The sequence below is a fragment of the Suillus subalutaceus genome, assembly GCF_016647625.1.
Source record: "Suillus subalutaceus strain FC151 chromosome Unknown DFJ58scaffold_27, whole genome shotgun sequence".
In the NCBI taxonomy this organism is placed as follows: domain Eukaryota; kingdom Fungi; phylum Basidiomycota; class Agaricomycetes; order Boletales; family Suillaceae; genus Suillus; species Suillus subalutaceus.
Genome location: NW_024540276.1, coordinates 195,610 through 212,987, shown reverse-complemented (window position 1 = coordinate 212,987; position 17,378 = coordinate 195,610). Strand labels below are relative to the sequence as shown.

Below are 17,378 nucleotides of genomic sequence, written 5' to 3'. Positions count from 1 at the left end.
AGAGTGATATCTCTGGGATACTCCTTATTCTCACAATCAGGGGAGATCAAACTAGGAGTCGGATACAGTTGAATCAATCAAATACGTGGCTTTGGAACCAACCTTTCTGCTGCTCAGGATCTCACAATGAGTAATGATGCAGTCCAGACTAGAATACACCTTCTTGATGTAATCTTAAGTGGCCAAGCTCTTAATATTGTTGACTAAAGTATAAGTCCTATTTATCGTCCTCAATCGTTAAAGTATGTGGATTTCTCCCCACAGAATTGATTTCCTGTGTCGTAAAGAGAATTGCAGTGAAACTACACTAGACGACTAGTAACCGTGCACTAGCTAGAGTAATTTAATGTGACTTAGAGGTGGCCTCAGGTAGTCAGAACGTCGTGGGAAACAGTGACAAAAGAGTGGAGGGAATAAACTAATATTCACTCAGTATTCACACAGATATTAAGGGGTGAGAAACTTTCTGAGAGATACGCAAACTCTCTAAAAAGGGATCTTATTGCTCAAAGAGGGAGACTATGTCCCTTTATATACTACTCTACAGGTAGCTATGCAACTACTAAATATGGAATAGTGACTCATAGTGACTCCATGTGACTCACTATGACTCAGTGTCCAAATGTTCACTTAGAGGTTACCGCTATTTCGGAACTGTCCAGAAACTATGACTAATCATTAAACAAAATGTAGATTACATAAGAAGATTGACACTGCTCAGATGATGACTGCTGCAGATGTTGAGATGTTAAGATGTTAACATGAATATGGCTCATTAGGTGGGAAAATGTACGAGAAAATCCCGAAAGGTGCGGGAATGTGCTTACTAATGAAAGGATAAGGGTTTTAACACAGTTTGTTGATTGTGCTAAGTATGTAATATGAACGATTAATTCATGTAGCTATAAAAAACCTTCAAGAAAATTATAGTAAATTGTAATAAAGCCATAAGAAATTAGAACTGCCTTTATTGGCAGTATTAGGTTGTATGAGAGTATATTATGTGTCTGTGATCATGTATGAAACAGGTTTCGTGCGTGTCAATGTGGTCGTTCATGGGTGGCTGATTAGCAATACCTAAGCCACTGTCAGCAGAAGGTGCTTTGTGAGGTCAGTAATGTGAGTGATCAATCCAACAATGCCTGGACAACAGGAAACAACAAAAGAAACAAATATACCTTCTCGTACCAAAAAGATGCCCAATGGCAATCTTACTACAAAAATTTGTGTGAAGCTATAACAGTCACTCCCACAATGCAAGCAGGTAGGACCACTGGTCAGGACTAGTCAATGCTCAGAGAACTTTCAGTACTATTGAACCTGTTGTCAAGGAACTTGCTTCGAGTATTAAACAGAAAACAGGAACGGACGTCCTTGGTGTTCGGCACCAAGTCCCCTTTCAATAGCTAAAGCCTTAAGGCAATGAAACCCTAGCTCAGTATCACTACTCAGATGTGTGTGGTCAAGCACACAATTTATCAAACTTCAAAGCTCCCCCACTAAGCTATGCAAAGTCTTAGGTGGACTAAGGAGACAACACAAAAGTGGTAGCAAAATAAAAGAAGAATGTGGAAAAACAAACAAATAGGGGCAGTACCAGGCTTGGTAGTGTTGGAGGATGATGAGCTCACACTAATGGTGTCTCACAGAAGAGTACCTTCACTGATCTTCAACAGCTCTTCACTCTTGTTTGGCTACAGTCACACTTCACACTCAAGAACTGGGGAGTAAAAACACGTACTTTTATTGAGAGAAAAGGGGATCTTATATAGACAAAATTAAGGGCTATGCTACCAGTACTTTAAGGTTCCTGTCAAGTCATGTCAAACTGAGTCATATAAGCTAGTGTGAGTCATACTGAATCAAGTTGAATCATTGTGAGTCACTTCAGATGGTTGAGTCACTTGGGTATATAGATGAGTCATCTTGACTTGGTGTTAATCATGTGATTTCTCATGACAAAGCAGAAAAGGTCTAGACACTGATTATGTAAGGTACCAGTCCATGTGTTATGTTTGTGTTTCTTTATTACATTTTCTGTTAGGGGCCGAACTGGTGTGGTGCTTTGTATTTAGGGTTTCCTGCATGTTCCCACAGGACAACTTGCATGGGAAATAATTTTCACAGTCACCTGACATGTGAGAAGTTCATGCTGAGTCATTTTTAAGCCAAACAAAATGAAACTGAATCCAAGAATAAATCTCCAAAAATATTCATTCCTGTAAACTAGGTTTGCAGAAGAATGAAGAAAAAGAAGCAAGTCCTTTTTCCTGGGCCAGGCTTTGGCTCAGGATATTGCAATCATGGTCTTTATGATGCCAGGCTTCTTATGAGAATATTAGTCAGCCATGCACCAGACTAGTTTGGTGCAGGTCAACGCCACATGGAAAGCTTCATTTTGTCATCTTTCTGGACGATCACACCAATCTCCTGAATCTCCAGCTTCTAGTGACCAAAGATCAAGCTCTTGATGCATGGCGAATAATCAAGGCACGATGGGAGAACCATTCTGGTTGAAAGGTCAAAGTCTTTCATTCGGATAACGGGAGAGAATTCATAAGTGGTGCATTCACTAAAGCTCTGCAGGACTCAGGTATAGAGCGGCAACTATCTGTGCCTTATGCACATCAGCAGAATGGTAAGGCTGAACGTGCCATTTGCAACATTGAAGGCCGTCTCTTCATGATGCTCGAGGGTGCACAGCTACCTGCTAATCTTTGGGGTGAAGCAGCATTAACTGCTTGTTATCTCTGGAATCGCAGCACCTCTTGCATTCCCCCCAAACGTGACTCCCTATGAAATGGTCAATAACCAACAGCCTGACCTTGAGCACATTAGGGTGTTCGGTTCCCGCTGTTTCGCGCGCATCCCCACTGAGCTCCAGGTCAAGCTAGGTCTGCACTCCCGCACGGTCATATTCCTTGGGTACCCAGAGGGCACCAAGGGTTATCGCCTCCGTGATAAAGTGTCCGGTGCCTTCTTTGTTGTATGCAACATCATTTTTGATGAACGTGTGGCTCCTGCACATAGGGACGATTCAGACTCAGATGATGGGCCAACTGACGGCACTCTTGCTCCCATAACCACATCTTCTGCTCCCACTATTGCTTCTCCTACACAGGCAGTGACCTCCTCTACTCCTCTGCAAATTGAGGTGCCTCCTGCCTTGCCCATCGTTCGACAGTCTAACTGGGTCAAGGTGCCCACCCCAGCTGGTCAAGCCTGGACTGAGGAAATTAACGCCACCAAGGCACGTCTTCGGCTCTTGCAAGAGTCTCACGCGCAAATTATCCCTGTTCTGTCAAGCGAGGGGGTGAGTGAGGGAGCAGAAGAGAGAGAGGTAGAGAACTTAGCAAAGATAGAACCCAACATGGACATCCCAGAAGTCTTCTCAAACATGATGATCAAGGAGCACGCACATATTTCCATCAGCAGTGACCGAAAATGAAACCCCACTGATGCCAACTACGACATGGCAATTCCCCCTGCCACTTATGAAGAAGCCATGCTTCATACCAACCGGAACAAGTGGCTTGCTGCTATGAAGAAAGAGCTGCAAATCATGGACGACATGTGTGTATATGAGGTCACCACCATTCCAGATGGGCATAAAGCGATCAGAAATCGCTGGGTGCTAGAGTTTAAAGAAGACAATAAGGGAGGGTCAGTTTATAAGGTGTGTTTGGTTGCCCAGGGGTTCTCTCAAATTCCAGGCATAGACTACGGTGCAACCTTCGCACCGGTACTGAAAACTGTGTCCTTACATCTCATAGCAGCCCTGGCATGCAAAAACAACTGGGACCTTCACTCATTTGACACCACACGCGCCTTTCTCTGGGGGGTCCTCAAGGAGGAGATATATATGCGTCAACCTAAGGGTTTTGAGCAGGGTGATTGGAGAGTGCAAGTCTGGAGGATGCTTTGTACCATCTACAGTCTGAAGCAATCTGCGATGGAATGGTATGAGCAGGTTAGAGAGATTATGGGAGAATTAGGGTTCACTCGGTGCACTGTCGACTATGCGGTGTTTCTGTTTGACAGCGAAGCATCCGGCACTTGCATCATTTGCATCATCGGATTCCACGTTGACGATGGGATGGGCACGTCCAACTCCCCAGCCTTCTTACTTTGGGTAAAGCAGAAGATCCATCAGTGCTTCAGCATCAAGGACATGGGACCCATCACAAAATTTATCCGCACCCAATTTGAACGTGATCGCAGCACCCGCAAACTATAGATGCATCAAGGGGAGTAGATTAGTTACTTACTCGAAGAATACGGTCTTCTTGATTGCAATCCCATGTGCTTACCACTAGACCCTCACCATCCTTTCAGCAGACCCACTGACGTTCACGACACACTTCCCAATCTCCCCACTCTCTTCCGAAAACTCATTGGGGAACTGCTCTATCTCTCCATCTGCACTCGCCCCGACATCTCCTTTGCAGTTGACTCACTTGCACAGCATAGCTCCAAGCCCACTCACGCACACTATGCAACTGCAAAGCACTTACTTTGCTATTTATCCAGGACCATAAATTTGTGACTGCACTATGGGGGTGAGGATGTGAACAAGGGCCTTTATGTGTACTGTGACGCAGACTGGGCAACGTCTCCCATTGACCGCTTGTCCATCTCAGGCTATGCATGGTTTTATGCCGGGGGTGTTATTGCTCACATCTTGAAAAAGCAAAGCACACATGCACTTTCATCCACAGAGGCCGAGTATATGGCCGTCACGCATGCCATTCAGGAGGGGTTGTGGATTAAGTCTCTCATTGTTGCCCTTCATATTCCACTCTCCTTTCCCATCATGATTTATATGGACAACACTGGTGCAATATCACTGTCGACAGAGGCACGCAATCACATCCGTTCAAAACACATAGATGTGCGTTATCATTTTATTCGTGAGCACATTGAGGAGGGGACTTTCCTGCTGCGCTGGGTCCCTTCTCATCAGAACACCACTGATGTCCTCACTAAGGCACTTCCTCGCCCTCTGTTCGACAAACACCTCCCAGGACTGTCTCTGGTGTCTTGGTGAGGGGGTGTGTTGACAGTTGTTGTTTTATGTACGCATGATACCATACCTCAGAGGATTAACCTCCAAGGTTCTTTACCATTCTTGTCTCTCTTGGCACCTTCCTCACCATACAATAGTCTCCCGGTGTTGTCATCGCCGGTATCTCACCGACTTCTTGTACCTCTTGATGTTTTCTATTTAACAGAGTCTCTGTCGTCTCTCGTTACCTCAGTGTTGTCTTTACATCCGCTGAGGTATGTTTCGTCCATCTTGTTGTACTTAGCTTAGCTGACCCTTAGTTCAGATTGTCTTAGGTACATCTAATTCAGCGTTGTCTTTACATCTGCTGAGATTGTCTTAGTGTTATCACCTCTGGGTCATCAGAGCTAACATCTGAGAAAATGAAGTGGTTGTCTTCGAGCCAGAACTTGGCAAACTTGGTATGCTCTTGGTCAGTTTCGTATGTAGTGTCAGAAGCCATGAGACTCATAATGATCATGACAGCGGCAGATCCAAACCCTCCATGCCATTCACTGGGGCATTGTTTAACCTACCATTTGTGAAGTAAGTGTTGGTATAAAATTGAAGACACCATTGACATACCACATGATAGACGGCACCACCAGGTACAATTTGGTATTTCATGAGGGATGGATTGTGTGCATAAACGATGTTCCACACCTTAGTGAGAATCGGGATGAGTACATCGTCCTCAATCAACCAAGGGTGGGCATTCTCGCCACCAGCTGCATGTGCCACTGTGGGGATAAACACCCTGCTCCATAAATTTCGGTCCAAGCAGCCAGGAGGAAGGTCGCTATTCTTGTATTTTGCCCTCAAGGCCTCTCCAGCAATCACATCACCTTCTGCCTCTCGTTTGATACACTTGGGTGGAGGAGCATTATCCACAACTTCCACATTGGTGTGGAATGCGAATCTTGTTAGTAGTGAAGTCTTACATAATCAGCGTGACCTACTGATGCCGTGACTCATTTATTCCCACCTGTGTTCCTCATGGCAGTGCTGGCATCATAGTCTTCAAGATCAAAATCATCAGCATCATCCGCAATCATGATAGAGTCCTCCTGGCCCTCAGGGTCCACCACAACATCCTTTGGTTCAGACCGAGTGATATGGGGACGTGTGCTACCCAAACCATGTTGAAGGAGCCTCATTTGCGAAGGAATTGGTGGAGTTAGAGGTCGGGAAACATCCTCGACTTCAATCACATCCTAAAAGTAAGTTAGTATTGAACAAATTTAAAACTAGGTAAAAACTTAGCTACCATCAATTTCTGGATGCACTTTGGTTTACCCATCTTTGCAAGAGTATACACCGCTAAGCGCTTGGGCCCCTCAGCTGAGTCTGGTGTGTGATCTTCAATTTCAACATCGTCATTGAACACAGAGCTTTTGGGTGTCACAGGGGGAGCTGTAGCAGTAGTCGTTGTGTTAGTCGTTGCATGAGTGACTCAAGATAGTGCAGATCCAGTGGGACGAGAAACAGAAGAGGCACTTTCTAAGTGCAATGGCGCCTTGAATGGGGTAGACTCAATCTTTGTATTGATTCATTGAGCCCAACCTGAAACTGAAGATATTTTTTTAGGTCGCTGGTAAATTCATGGAGCAGATTACAGTAAAATAATGACGTTTCAGTAAGTAAAAGCATGATGGGCAGTTGAAAAAACACCCATGTCAGCTTGTTTCCATTTGTGGCAGCATCTGGTGCACGTGGGTGAGATGGCTGCATTGCAGTTTGGACTGCATTGACAGCATTGCGGTGATCAGTCTTCTGGATGTGTTTCCTCTGTCCCAGGACTTGAGAGTCTTCGTCTTCGTCATCATCGACTGCAACAACATGAGCGTGAGAAGATGTCGCTGCAGCGCCTTTGCCAGTTGGGCGGGGTCGTGGCTTCTTTGAAGATACTGTGTTCTCCTGCTGAATGGCAGCTTTCTGCTGAGCGGCAGCCACTTGCACGATGGCTTGCTTTGCCTTCTGGTCTTGTTCCTCTTGCTCCTTCTCAGTGCACGCCTGATCTTCTTTAACCTGAGCTGCAGTACGCCTCTTCTGTTTCATGTCCAAAACTACCTGAGCAGGCCTCTTTGACGCATTGGTTGGACGTGTGTGAACCATGACTAGCAAGACTCAAGAAAGATGGAAATGAAGACACCCAAAAGGTGACAATGAGGTCAACTCGCTAGGACTCAGAGTTGTTGAAGGGTGTTTTACGTGTACTAGTACGTCATGTTTTCATGACACACACTATCATTACAAAACTCAATTTCTCTGCAGTGATTTTATGATTAAGTCCCTCCCACAATGTCTGCACGCCCTCATCGCCGGTTCCAAAAGAACACTCATTCACGCAAGATATTTCAGGCTAATCTAATTCCTTGTCCTCATGCTGGCTGTACACATTCCTTCAGAAACCGATCCAGACTCACGCAACATCGCCATGCCATGCACAACTCTTCTTTCGACATCCCAAATCAGCAGGCAGCCTGAGAACATTCTGAAGAACCAAACCTCGAGACCAGAGAAGGCCTTGAGGCAGGAGAATTTGGCCTTGAGGCAGGAGAGTTGGGCCTCGAGGCAGGAGAATTAGGCCTCGAGGCGAGAGAATTCGACTGCAAGGCTGGGGAAGAGAACATCAGGGCAAGAGAATTCGAGTTTGAGGCCAAAAACACGAACATTCCAACTCCAGCCCTAAATCCCGAGGAGACCTACCAAGATTATCACTTAGAGCTCAACGGCGCATATCTGACTATTTTATCACTGATGTGTTTCTCATTTTTCTATCAATACAGGGCAAATCTGCGATGAACATGGACAGTTCATCCACCCAGATGCTCCGCCACCTCCATTCACACCAAGAGAGCATGGTGACTGGATACCGTTTTGTGATCGCACAGAGTTCGAGACTGCCGAGTTTTTATATATGAAAAATCAAATGTCTGGCGGTGATATTGACAAGCTTATGTACCTGTGGGGATGAACCCTTGTGCATCACAGAGACACCCCACCATTCACTGACCACAAAGACTTGTATTCAACCATCAATGTGATACCCCTTGGAGAAGTCGCATGGGAGAGCTTCACAATGAAGTTTAATGGAGAAGGCTCAGTTCCCAGCAATTCTGACTTGGAGGCTCATGCCCCATGGATGGATACTGCTTACACTGCATGGTTCTGAGATCCCCATGCTGTGGTCCACAACATGCTCACCAATCCAGACTTCAAGGATGAGATGGAGTACATGCCTTATCGTGAATGGAAGGGAGAGGGAGGTGACACAAAACGGCAGTGGCGCAATGTCATGTCGGGAGACTGGGCATGGAATCAAGCTGTAAGTTCTTTACTATTTGATATTTGACATGACGCTGATCTAAATAATCTTAGGATGAAATCACCAAAGATCCAGCAACACATGGTTCGACTTTCGTACCCATCCTTCTTGGAAGCGATAAGACAACAGTCTCAGTCGCAACCGGACAAAATGATTATTATCCACTCTATGCATCAATTGGCAATGTACAGAATAATGTTCGCCGCACTCATCACAATGCTGTCGCTGTTGTTGGCTTTTTAGCTATACCAAAGAGTATGTAGTGTTTTCACTTTCTGCAGTGCCTTCCTGTACAACGTTTCTACAGCTGTAAAACAATGTTCCAAGGATGCGCAATGTAGAAAATTTAAGAACAATTATTTCATTCATCTCTCTCATGAATATTGCGGTCTTTCAAGACCTTCATGACTGTTCCTGAGGTCGTGCACTTTGGGGACAGTCACTTTCAACGCGTCATTTATGGCTTAGGACCATACATTGCGGATTATCCAGAACAGGTCATACTTTCTTGTATCATATCAAATTGGTGTGCTAAGTAAGTGTCTTTTTGCATGAACTTGTCTAAATCTAATGTATTCCTAAGATGTTTTGCTTTGCCAGCAGATCTAGATGGCAAAGATGCCCAACTTCATGCTCAAATAGTCACAGACGTCCTTTGTAATAATGTCGACTTTAGTACACTGTGGTATCAGTGGGGTGTTGACGCTGATGTTGTGGTAAGTTTTGTTTCAATCCAACTGCTCAAAGCTTTCTAACAACAGTAGCTGTTCATGAACGATTATCCACGCACCAACATTCACAAACTTCTGTCCCCCGATATCCTGCATCAACTTATCATGGGTACATTCAAAGACCACCTTGTCGTCTGGGCCAAGAAGTATTTAGAACGCATACATGGAAAAACTTGTGCTAAGGTGGTAATGGATGACATAGATAGAAGGTACCCTTACAATATTTCTTCAGTGACTCTTGCTAACCCACAGACTTGTTTCTCTAGAATTGCTGCAGCACCATCATTTGTGGGCCTTTGCCGGTTTCCTCAAGGCCGTGGATTCACTCAATGGACTGGCAACGATTCAAAGGCCTTAATGAAGGTCTACTTGCCTGCAATCAAAGGACATGTCCCCGATGTCATTGTCCGGTGCTTTTGCGCTGTCTTACTAGGATGCAAAAAGCAATAAAATCACCAAATTTTCACTATCCTCCACGGTCAACAGTTCAGACAAATACCAACAGTTGATAACATGGTCGTTCGTGGGGGTGCAAATGTAAATTGCTGTTCTTCTTGAGCAGATTTACCAATGACTTAAAAGGGGTGAGAATCTAAGGGAATTCCCAGGAACAGTATCTGTTAACTGGCTTGATGCAGTGCTTAGGAAACTCAGAAATGGACTGAATATAGACTTACTGGGAACAGCCAAATTGATAACTGGTATGACACTTACGATACTACAGATGGCAGATGACAATACGTGGTGAGTCAGAGTGATATCTCTTGGATACTCCTTATTCTCACAATCAGGGGAGATCAAACTAAGAGGCAAATACAATCAAATCAATCAAATATGTGGCTTCGAAACCAACCTTCTGCTGCTCAGGATCTCACAATGAGTAATGACGCAGTCCAGATTCAGAATACACCCTCGTGATGTAATCTTAAGTGGCCAAGCTCTTAATATTGTTGAATAAAGTATCAGTCTTATTTGTCGTCCTCAATCGTTAAAAATATGTGAATTCTCCCCACAGAAGTGATTTCCGTGTCGTAAAGAGAATGAAGTAAAACTACACTAGACGACTAGTAACCGTGTACTAGCTAGTATAATTTGTTATAGCTCAGGGAAGACTTAAAAGAAGGTCCATAAGTCGTGGGAAACAGTGCCAAAAGAGCGGAGGAAATAAGCTAATATTTACTCAGATTTTCACACATTCATTCATATGGTCTTAAAAGAGGGAATTGTTATTATCAGAGGGAAACTAGGCCCCTTTATATACTACTCTACGAGTGGCTACACAATTACTTATTATGGAAAGATGACTAATCATGACTCAGTATGAGTCATAGCAAAAATGACTCATTGTGACTCAGTATGACTCATTCGCTTTATTGTCCAGATGTTCACTTAAAGATTACCACTATTTCGGAACTGTCCAGAAAGTATGACTAATCATTCAAACAAAGTGTAGATTATGTAAGTAAAAATATGACACTGCTCAGATGGTGACTGTACAGATGTTAAGATGCTGGGATGTTAACACGAACATGGCTCATTATGTGTGAAAATGTACGAAAAAATTCCCATAAGTGTGGGAATATGCTGACTAATGAAAGGATAAAGGTTTTTAACACAGTTTATTGACCATGATAAGTCAAAATATGAATAATAAACTTTTTTACCTATGAAAAACTGTCAGAAAAATTAGAATAAAATGTGATAAAATTTGTAGAAAATTAGAACTACCATTGTAGGGTGTAGTAAGTATGTAATTTGATATATTGTGTATCCATGACCATGTACGAAACCAGTTTCGTGCGTGTCAGCGCCTTCCTTGAATTTTGCTACCTTGTACGACAGGATATCATCACGGAGAACACACTTGAGGAAATTAAGGAGGCCCTTGACCGCTTTCACTGTTATCACAAGATTTTTCAAGAGACCGGTGTTCATTTTGATGGATTCTCACTACCACATCAGCATTCTCTGGTGCATTATATTACACTTATCCACATGTTCGGTGCACCAAATGGTGTGTGTTCATCCATAACAGAGTCAAAACACATCAAGGCCGTCAAAGAACCATGGCGACGATTGAGTAAATTTAATGCACTCGGACAGATGTTGCTAACAAACCAGCGCCTTGATAAACTTGCTGCTGCATGTACAGACTTCATGGCACGTGAAATGTTAGGTCCACATCCTGGTATGTATATCTCTTATTGTATATAATATTGGTACTGAATGAAAAATTGAGTAGATATAAGCCAACAAGACCCATCACACGACAATGGAGATGTGGAGGACAGTGGCGAGGCAAATGACGGTGGTGAAGTGGACGACGATGGTGAAACGGACAACAGTGGCAAAGTGGACAACAGTGGTGAGGCAGGTGAGAGGGGCAAGGAGGATGAAGGTGATGAGGAAGATGATGGTGCAGTGGAGGGAGCCTGAGTGCAATGTGATGTGAAACTGGCATGTGTACCTTGTGCATTATCTTTTCTTTCATATATATTATTATCTGACCCAACAAAAGAACACAAACGAGCATGCACCATTCATGTGCTGGCAGAAGAACTCGATGTACTGAACTTGCCCCAACTGGTCCGCCTTTTTCTCTATGACCAACTCCTCACAGATGATGAACATACGTCTGATACCATCCTGCTTAGTGCTTGCCCCAGATTTGAAGGCCATGTCAAGGTTTTTGGATCTGCAGTATCTACTTTCTTTGCACCAAGTGATCCCAGTGGTATTGGGGGAATGCGACGCAAACATATCCATTCTGTCCCTTCATGGCATGGAGGTCCAGGATGCTACAACACTGTATTTGTGAACACTGGAAGTGAGGATGGAATACACAGTATGGATGTTGTCCGTGTGCTATGTTTTTTTTCCTTCCATTATGGCCGTGATTTGGAGACTTTTCCGTGTGCTCTGGTACACTGGTTTAAGCTTGTCTCTGACAAGCCCGATCCTGGAAATGGAATGTGGATGGTCAAGCCATCCTTTCTCGACTTGGAGCTCGACACTCAGGAGCTCTCAATCATTCACATTGACGTGATCATTCATGCAGCTCACTTGCTGCCCATCTTTGGCGAGGAATTTGTCCCACAGAAAGTTACATTCCATGAGACTCTAGATACTTACTGCGGGTTCTATGTTAACAAATTCGCAGATCATCATTCTTTTGAAATAGTGTCTTGAATACATTATTTGCAAACTTTGTCACTTAACTACTTGATAGCCTTGCTTTTTTTCTCGGTCAGACTAGTAAGTAGTGTTAAGTAAAAATGAGGTAACTTGAAGTCGTCTTAGCTGACTTAGCGCAAATTTTCAAGTGTCAAGCTGAATTAAGTAAAGTGTACATTTCCTGATGCTATTGTCTGATTGCATCGTGTTATAGTGGGTCGAAGCGCAAGATTGTGGAACCTAGCACAGCTGAGACTCTCATGTTCCTCGATATTGAGGGTATGGCGGAGGATTGATGAATAACTAGTCACTCGTTTGTATTTTCTATATTTGAGATTTAATGAAATTTGCTTGATGGCATTGGATGGATTGGACAACTGCCTGAAAATACTGTTCTGATTGTCGCAAATTGAGTTCCTATTGGCGATAATTTTCAAGGACTAAAATAATTGATCGAATTTGCGAATACATTGAATCCTTGCAGATTCACACAAATTGGATCACATTTGATCAGATTTGAGAACGAGGATTTCCCTGATGTTGACCATTTTGTACTCATGCTTCCTGGCTGTCTAGTGTACTTTACAGATACCTACACGTATCTGGATACCTATATTTCAAGTTTCCCTACATTCCATCGCATAGCAATACTTTGTACTCTCATTACTGCAGACAATAGGGGAGTTCAAAGCTGGATTTCAAGGCCGATTCGGACGTCGATTTGAACGTCGATTTCGTTTTTCAAAAACGAAATCAGCTTTGGTGATGGATTTCGGCTGGTTCAGCGGCAACATTCGGCAACGTGAGTCGGACTCTAAAATACGCACAACGTGACTTACCTAATACACGCGTCTTGTTTACTGTGACTGTACGACGCGACTTGGTCCTCGTTTACTGCCTATAGAGTACAATGTGCCTACCACACCAAGCAAAACTTCGCTGGTAGTAGGCATCGGGTCGTCATCGGATTCACCAGAGGAGTCGTCGGAGCTTGAATCAGAAGAACCAGAGCTAGAAGAAGACATGGGATCAACGAGAATGTGGGATTCTGCCAGAAGAGCTGCAATGTATGACTGGAGCACTGATTCAGCAGCCTGCTGGCGCTCGGTTTGAAAGGGCATCGTGGTTTCAAAACAGTTTTCACATATCCTATGCTAACTGTTGTACTACGGTAATTTGAACTCCGATGCGGCAAGCACTTGGGTAAGCAAAAACGGTTGGTGTCAAATCCGTCGAAATCAGGTCGAAATCGAGGGTTGTCAAAGTTGAAATCGGATTTGGACGTTTTTTAGCGTCCAAATCCAAGTCCAAATCCACGTCCAAATCGCATCCAAATCGGCCTCGAAATCCAGCTTTGAACTCCCCTATTTTAATACCATGCAATGTCTTCTCTATCTGGTTGACTGTTAATGTCCGACAATATTTGTCTGAAATAACTATATGAAACACTAAGTGGCGTCCTCATCTACAACGTACAAGCACTCGTCCGTCGGATTTTTCAGTTCCCTAGTATTGCAAGATATACTGGGCCCTGGACCCGACACTGCTGACATTGTAGGTACCGAAAACACAACCATATATTGCCAGCCTCTTCCTCGTGTTCGCTTCGCAGCTCGAGCACTGGCGCAATGCGATTCTGCAGTCTTGGTATATATTTCCTCGGCCTGCAATGCATTTCCCAATATGCGCCCAAGTGCAAGTTTTGAGCACTGTAACTTTCGGATGAGTCAATCACAATCAAAAGATTGAATTCAACGTGAACAATCATGATCCATGGATTAATCACACTGTGTATAAGTCTACTTCCGAAGACTGTTGAATCTATACGTCAGATGATTCTTTCTCTGTGCAATCGTCCTTTGAGTTGGCATCTTCGTCGCAGCGCGCCATCCTTTTTTCCTCATACCCAGATACATCTATTTCCTCAAATACCTTAGCAGCTCCCATTACCGGAAACATCCTGCTCAATATATAGTACACGATACTTGAAGTACCAAATCCTGTGAAGAAAGACAAGTCAAATATCTGAGTCGCAGCAACTGGTACGGGTGTTCCAGCTGTGGAAACTATGAGTACCGCAAACAAAATACAAACTAAAGAGACGTACTATCCCCAGCGAACCCAACTACATTAATGGCGATGCCTGCCATATATGCTGCGTACGCTCTTTAAACTCGAGTGAGCGATGGAGAGCCAACAGTACTAGTCTCCCACAGACCTGGGATTGAAACCATAGTTGTACCAATACCAACTTCCTTTGCGGGTGACGTAGAAATCAGCGACGTTATAATGGCCCTTGCGCACAAGCCAGTATTCGGCAGCCTAGGGGCACATTAAGTCAAAAATAAAATCAGATCCAGATCCAAGTCCGTTTACCATAGGTCCCGCGATGGCGCTCAGGAAGACCGAGTACGCAGACATATAGGAGGAAAAACGGCTGCTGCTTGATACTAGGTTCCAAGGACACATGACAAGTCCGATAATGGCTGCTATGTACCCGCCGCGTCTGATATTCTGTGATGAAAATAAGTACTTCCTGAGACAAATACATGAAGTGGAGAATTTACGATGAAACGTGGAAATAGCGCCGTCAGATCACATCCCGCACTGACCGAGTTAGCGGAGATGTTCGTTCTGGAAACGGGGAGGGTACAAAGCATGAGCTATGCCAGTAACTCGTACGTCCATTACATACCCTATCTGAGATCAATCAGTATTAGGTCTTTAAGGAAGTCAGTATGGTATCTACCTGAGCTATAATGAAAGAGAAGGCGATGAACCAGACCTATCACGACCTTCTCATCAGTGCAAAACAAATTTACGTTGTTCAAACTCACACCAAATCGAGTGGCAGGGGATGGGTTGTCGTCTAAGAACATTCCTAGCAAATCCACGGGTGACCAGATTACTTCCCCGTAGATTGTTTGCGACGAGGAGCTGACGATTACACCAAAGAGGCAGATTATACCGTAAGAGAATGGGATAGACCAGATCTGGGAAACGATCGGTGCGGATGGAGTCTTCGCCCGTGACGCAAAATCTGGTGCGTTCCTGAAAATATGGTAAGAATGGAATATAATACATGAAAGCACGACAGGCATACACTGTCAGTGTTATCATGTTACTGATGCATACGCTAATACCACTGATCATGGCCCAGGCCAGGTCGGAGCCATGAATAGTTGCCGGCTGTTTAACAATCGGTCCAACACCTTTTGCCTTGACGATGCACCAAATCATAAAGATGACACAGGCAATGGCCGCAAGGATCGACTTGAACGTGAAGAAGTGACGACTGTTGCGAGCTCATCAGCAATCCATCCGAATGAACTTCTCTAAACATACATTTTGTGCACGGGAGGCCATATAAAGGGCAAAGATATTACCCAAAAAATGATGAAGCACATAAAATCCCTGGTGTTAGTGCCAGAGGACAACGGCATGGAATTTGCTTCATCGTATAAGATATCAGATCACGAAGAACCAGTTCATCATGAAACTCACGGATATTATTAACACTCGGCCAGATTGCGCGGAGCATCACCAAGACACATGTACCGCCAATACTTGATTGCACTCCGTACCAGATACTGCAACAAAGTGAAGACAGCACGGCGCGAAAGATATCGTACTTACCATGCCATCGTCGCTCTGTTGAATACACACCACAAACTTCCAAATATCCCAAAGCTGGCACGGTTGACAACAGGAAATGTGACATGGAATACAGCACCTGGTCGACCCATCAAGATGATAGGCGGTATCATCACACCATAACCAATCCAGACGACCAGCCAGGCTTGCCACCATGACATGCCGAGAACAATCATGGAAGAGGTTATCATCCAACTATCACAGAACCTGTGTGAGGCTATACTGTAAGGAGAAAATGTGCAACTAACGTTGAAACATTGATCTACGAGTAGAGTTTCTATAAGCGTTTTGTGTTATCGTGATATTCACTACTCACCGCCGTGCTCCCCCAGCTGGCCAACAAGAGTGTTAATTGTACAGTCAACCTAACAAATTGCAGTCCTCACAAAGCGACATAACTGAATGCAGTCCACGTTCTTTCTTCTATCGGAACTGGCAATAGATCATCGCTCTGAGGAGCCATACGGTAAGCCTAACTTGTTGAACCTAAGGAACTTAAAACTTACCGAAACAAATTGCAGGCCGGAGGGAACACCCTCTTCATGCGTATGGGGAACCTCGAGCGCCTTGACAACTTTTCTTGCAAAGTCCATTAGGCACGATTGGTCGTATAGACTCTGGGCACAAAAAGTGCTGTGTGCACGTATTTAACAACATCCGCTTATCTTCCCCGGAGTCTCAAACTTGCTAAAGAAACAGGTAAAACGTATGCCTCCTACGGTGGTCGCTAATAAAAGCTCGATAACAAGGCTGCAGACACAATTCTCCCATCATAATGCCAGAGGATAGGCAATCCGCAGTGGCAGAGGAGGTAAAACAATGAGGCTCACTTTGTCACGCGCACGACGTGGAGTTGGAGATCTTCACGGTATCTCCCACAGATAGCAAACTTGTGATGGAGGCAGTGGAGGAAGATAAAGCCTGACGTTAGCGAGGATCCCCAAAATATTGCAGCGGTTATCGCTAGGTTGGCATAAGCCAATGGAGTCGATAGGGTCACCTGTTACTGGTCATGAGCTCTGGGGCCTTAAAGTGGTGATGGGCTATTCTGCGGCTCTTGCCACGGAGAGCCCTCGAGAGTCGAGACCGGATTTTCCTAGGGAATGTGATCCGCCTTAGACATGCTGATTGATGGAGGTACAAATCCCTCATCCCCAATGGAAGACGTCCATATGCGAAGGCTGGGAGACAAGTCGTGTCCGTTCATGTTGCATACCAGAGAAGAAGCGCCTGCCATATATGAATGATGATCAACAACTACAATTAGTCTTGTATCTGGACAATACTCGGACGCCCGTCCGTAGCTCCCAATTGAGATTCAAGGACTTATCTTTTGTCAGTAATGTACACACGCAAGCGATCTGTTGATAACGTCCTGGAACCTGAGCGAGCAGCAGACCTAAAACCAATAGAAGACAATCGTTCCTTGGACTTCCTTCTTGGCAAG

The 17,378-nt window shown here is 44.3% G+C and overlaps 3 protein-coding genes across 3 annotated transcripts; 1 reads left to right on the top strand and 2 right to left on the bottom strand.

Moving 5' to 3' along the window:
• Positions 1–5,363: 5,363 nt before the first annotated feature.
• DFJ58DRAFT_839509 (uncharacterized protein) lies at positions 5,364–7,159 on the bottom strand (the record flags this gene model as incomplete). Its single annotated transcript, XM_041392524.1, has 6 exons — positions 5,364–5,576; positions 5,630–5,937; positions 6,030–6,258; positions 6,312–6,457; positions 6,542–6,581; positions 6,716–7,159. 6 exons carry the CDS (start codon positions 7,157–7,159, stop codon positions 5,364–5,366), a joined length of 1,380 nt encoding a protein of 459 aa, XP_041246326.1.
• A 186-nt stretch (positions 7,160–7,345) lies between these two features.
• DFJ58DRAFT_715350 (uncharacterized protein) lies at positions 7,346–12,292 on the top strand (the record flags this gene model as incomplete). Its single annotated transcript, XM_041384118.1, has 12 exons — positions 7,346–7,436; positions 7,834–8,005; positions 8,039–8,150; positions 8,268–8,372; positions 8,426–8,627; positions 8,680–8,681; positions 8,771–8,907; positions 8,956–9,088; positions 9,137–9,312; positions 9,370–9,513; positions 10,912–11,291; positions 11,622–12,292. 12 exons carry the CDS (start codon positions 7,346–7,348, stop codon positions 12,290–12,292), a joined length of 2,325 nt encoding a protein of 774 aa, XP_041246325.1.
• Positions 12,293–14,098: 1,806 nt separating this feature from the next.
• DFJ58DRAFT_656972 (permease for cytosine/purines, uracil, thiamine, allantoin-domain-containing protein) lies at positions 14,099–16,524 on the bottom strand (the record flags this gene model as incomplete). The annotated part of the gene is made up of 13 exons (XM_041381950.1): positions 14,099–14,334; positions 14,385–14,443; positions 14,496–14,599; positions 14,654–14,791; positions 14,845–14,940; positions 15,027–15,062; positions 15,115–15,328; positions 15,381–15,572; positions 15,623–15,728; positions 15,782–15,867; positions 15,914–16,153; positions 16,318–16,382; positions 16,444–16,524. The coding sequence occupies 13 exons, from the start codon at positions 16,522–16,524 to the stop codon at positions 14,099–14,101; spliced, it is 1,653 nt and encodes a 550-aa protein (XP_041246324.1).
• Positions 16,525–17,378: the final 854 nt, after the last annotated feature.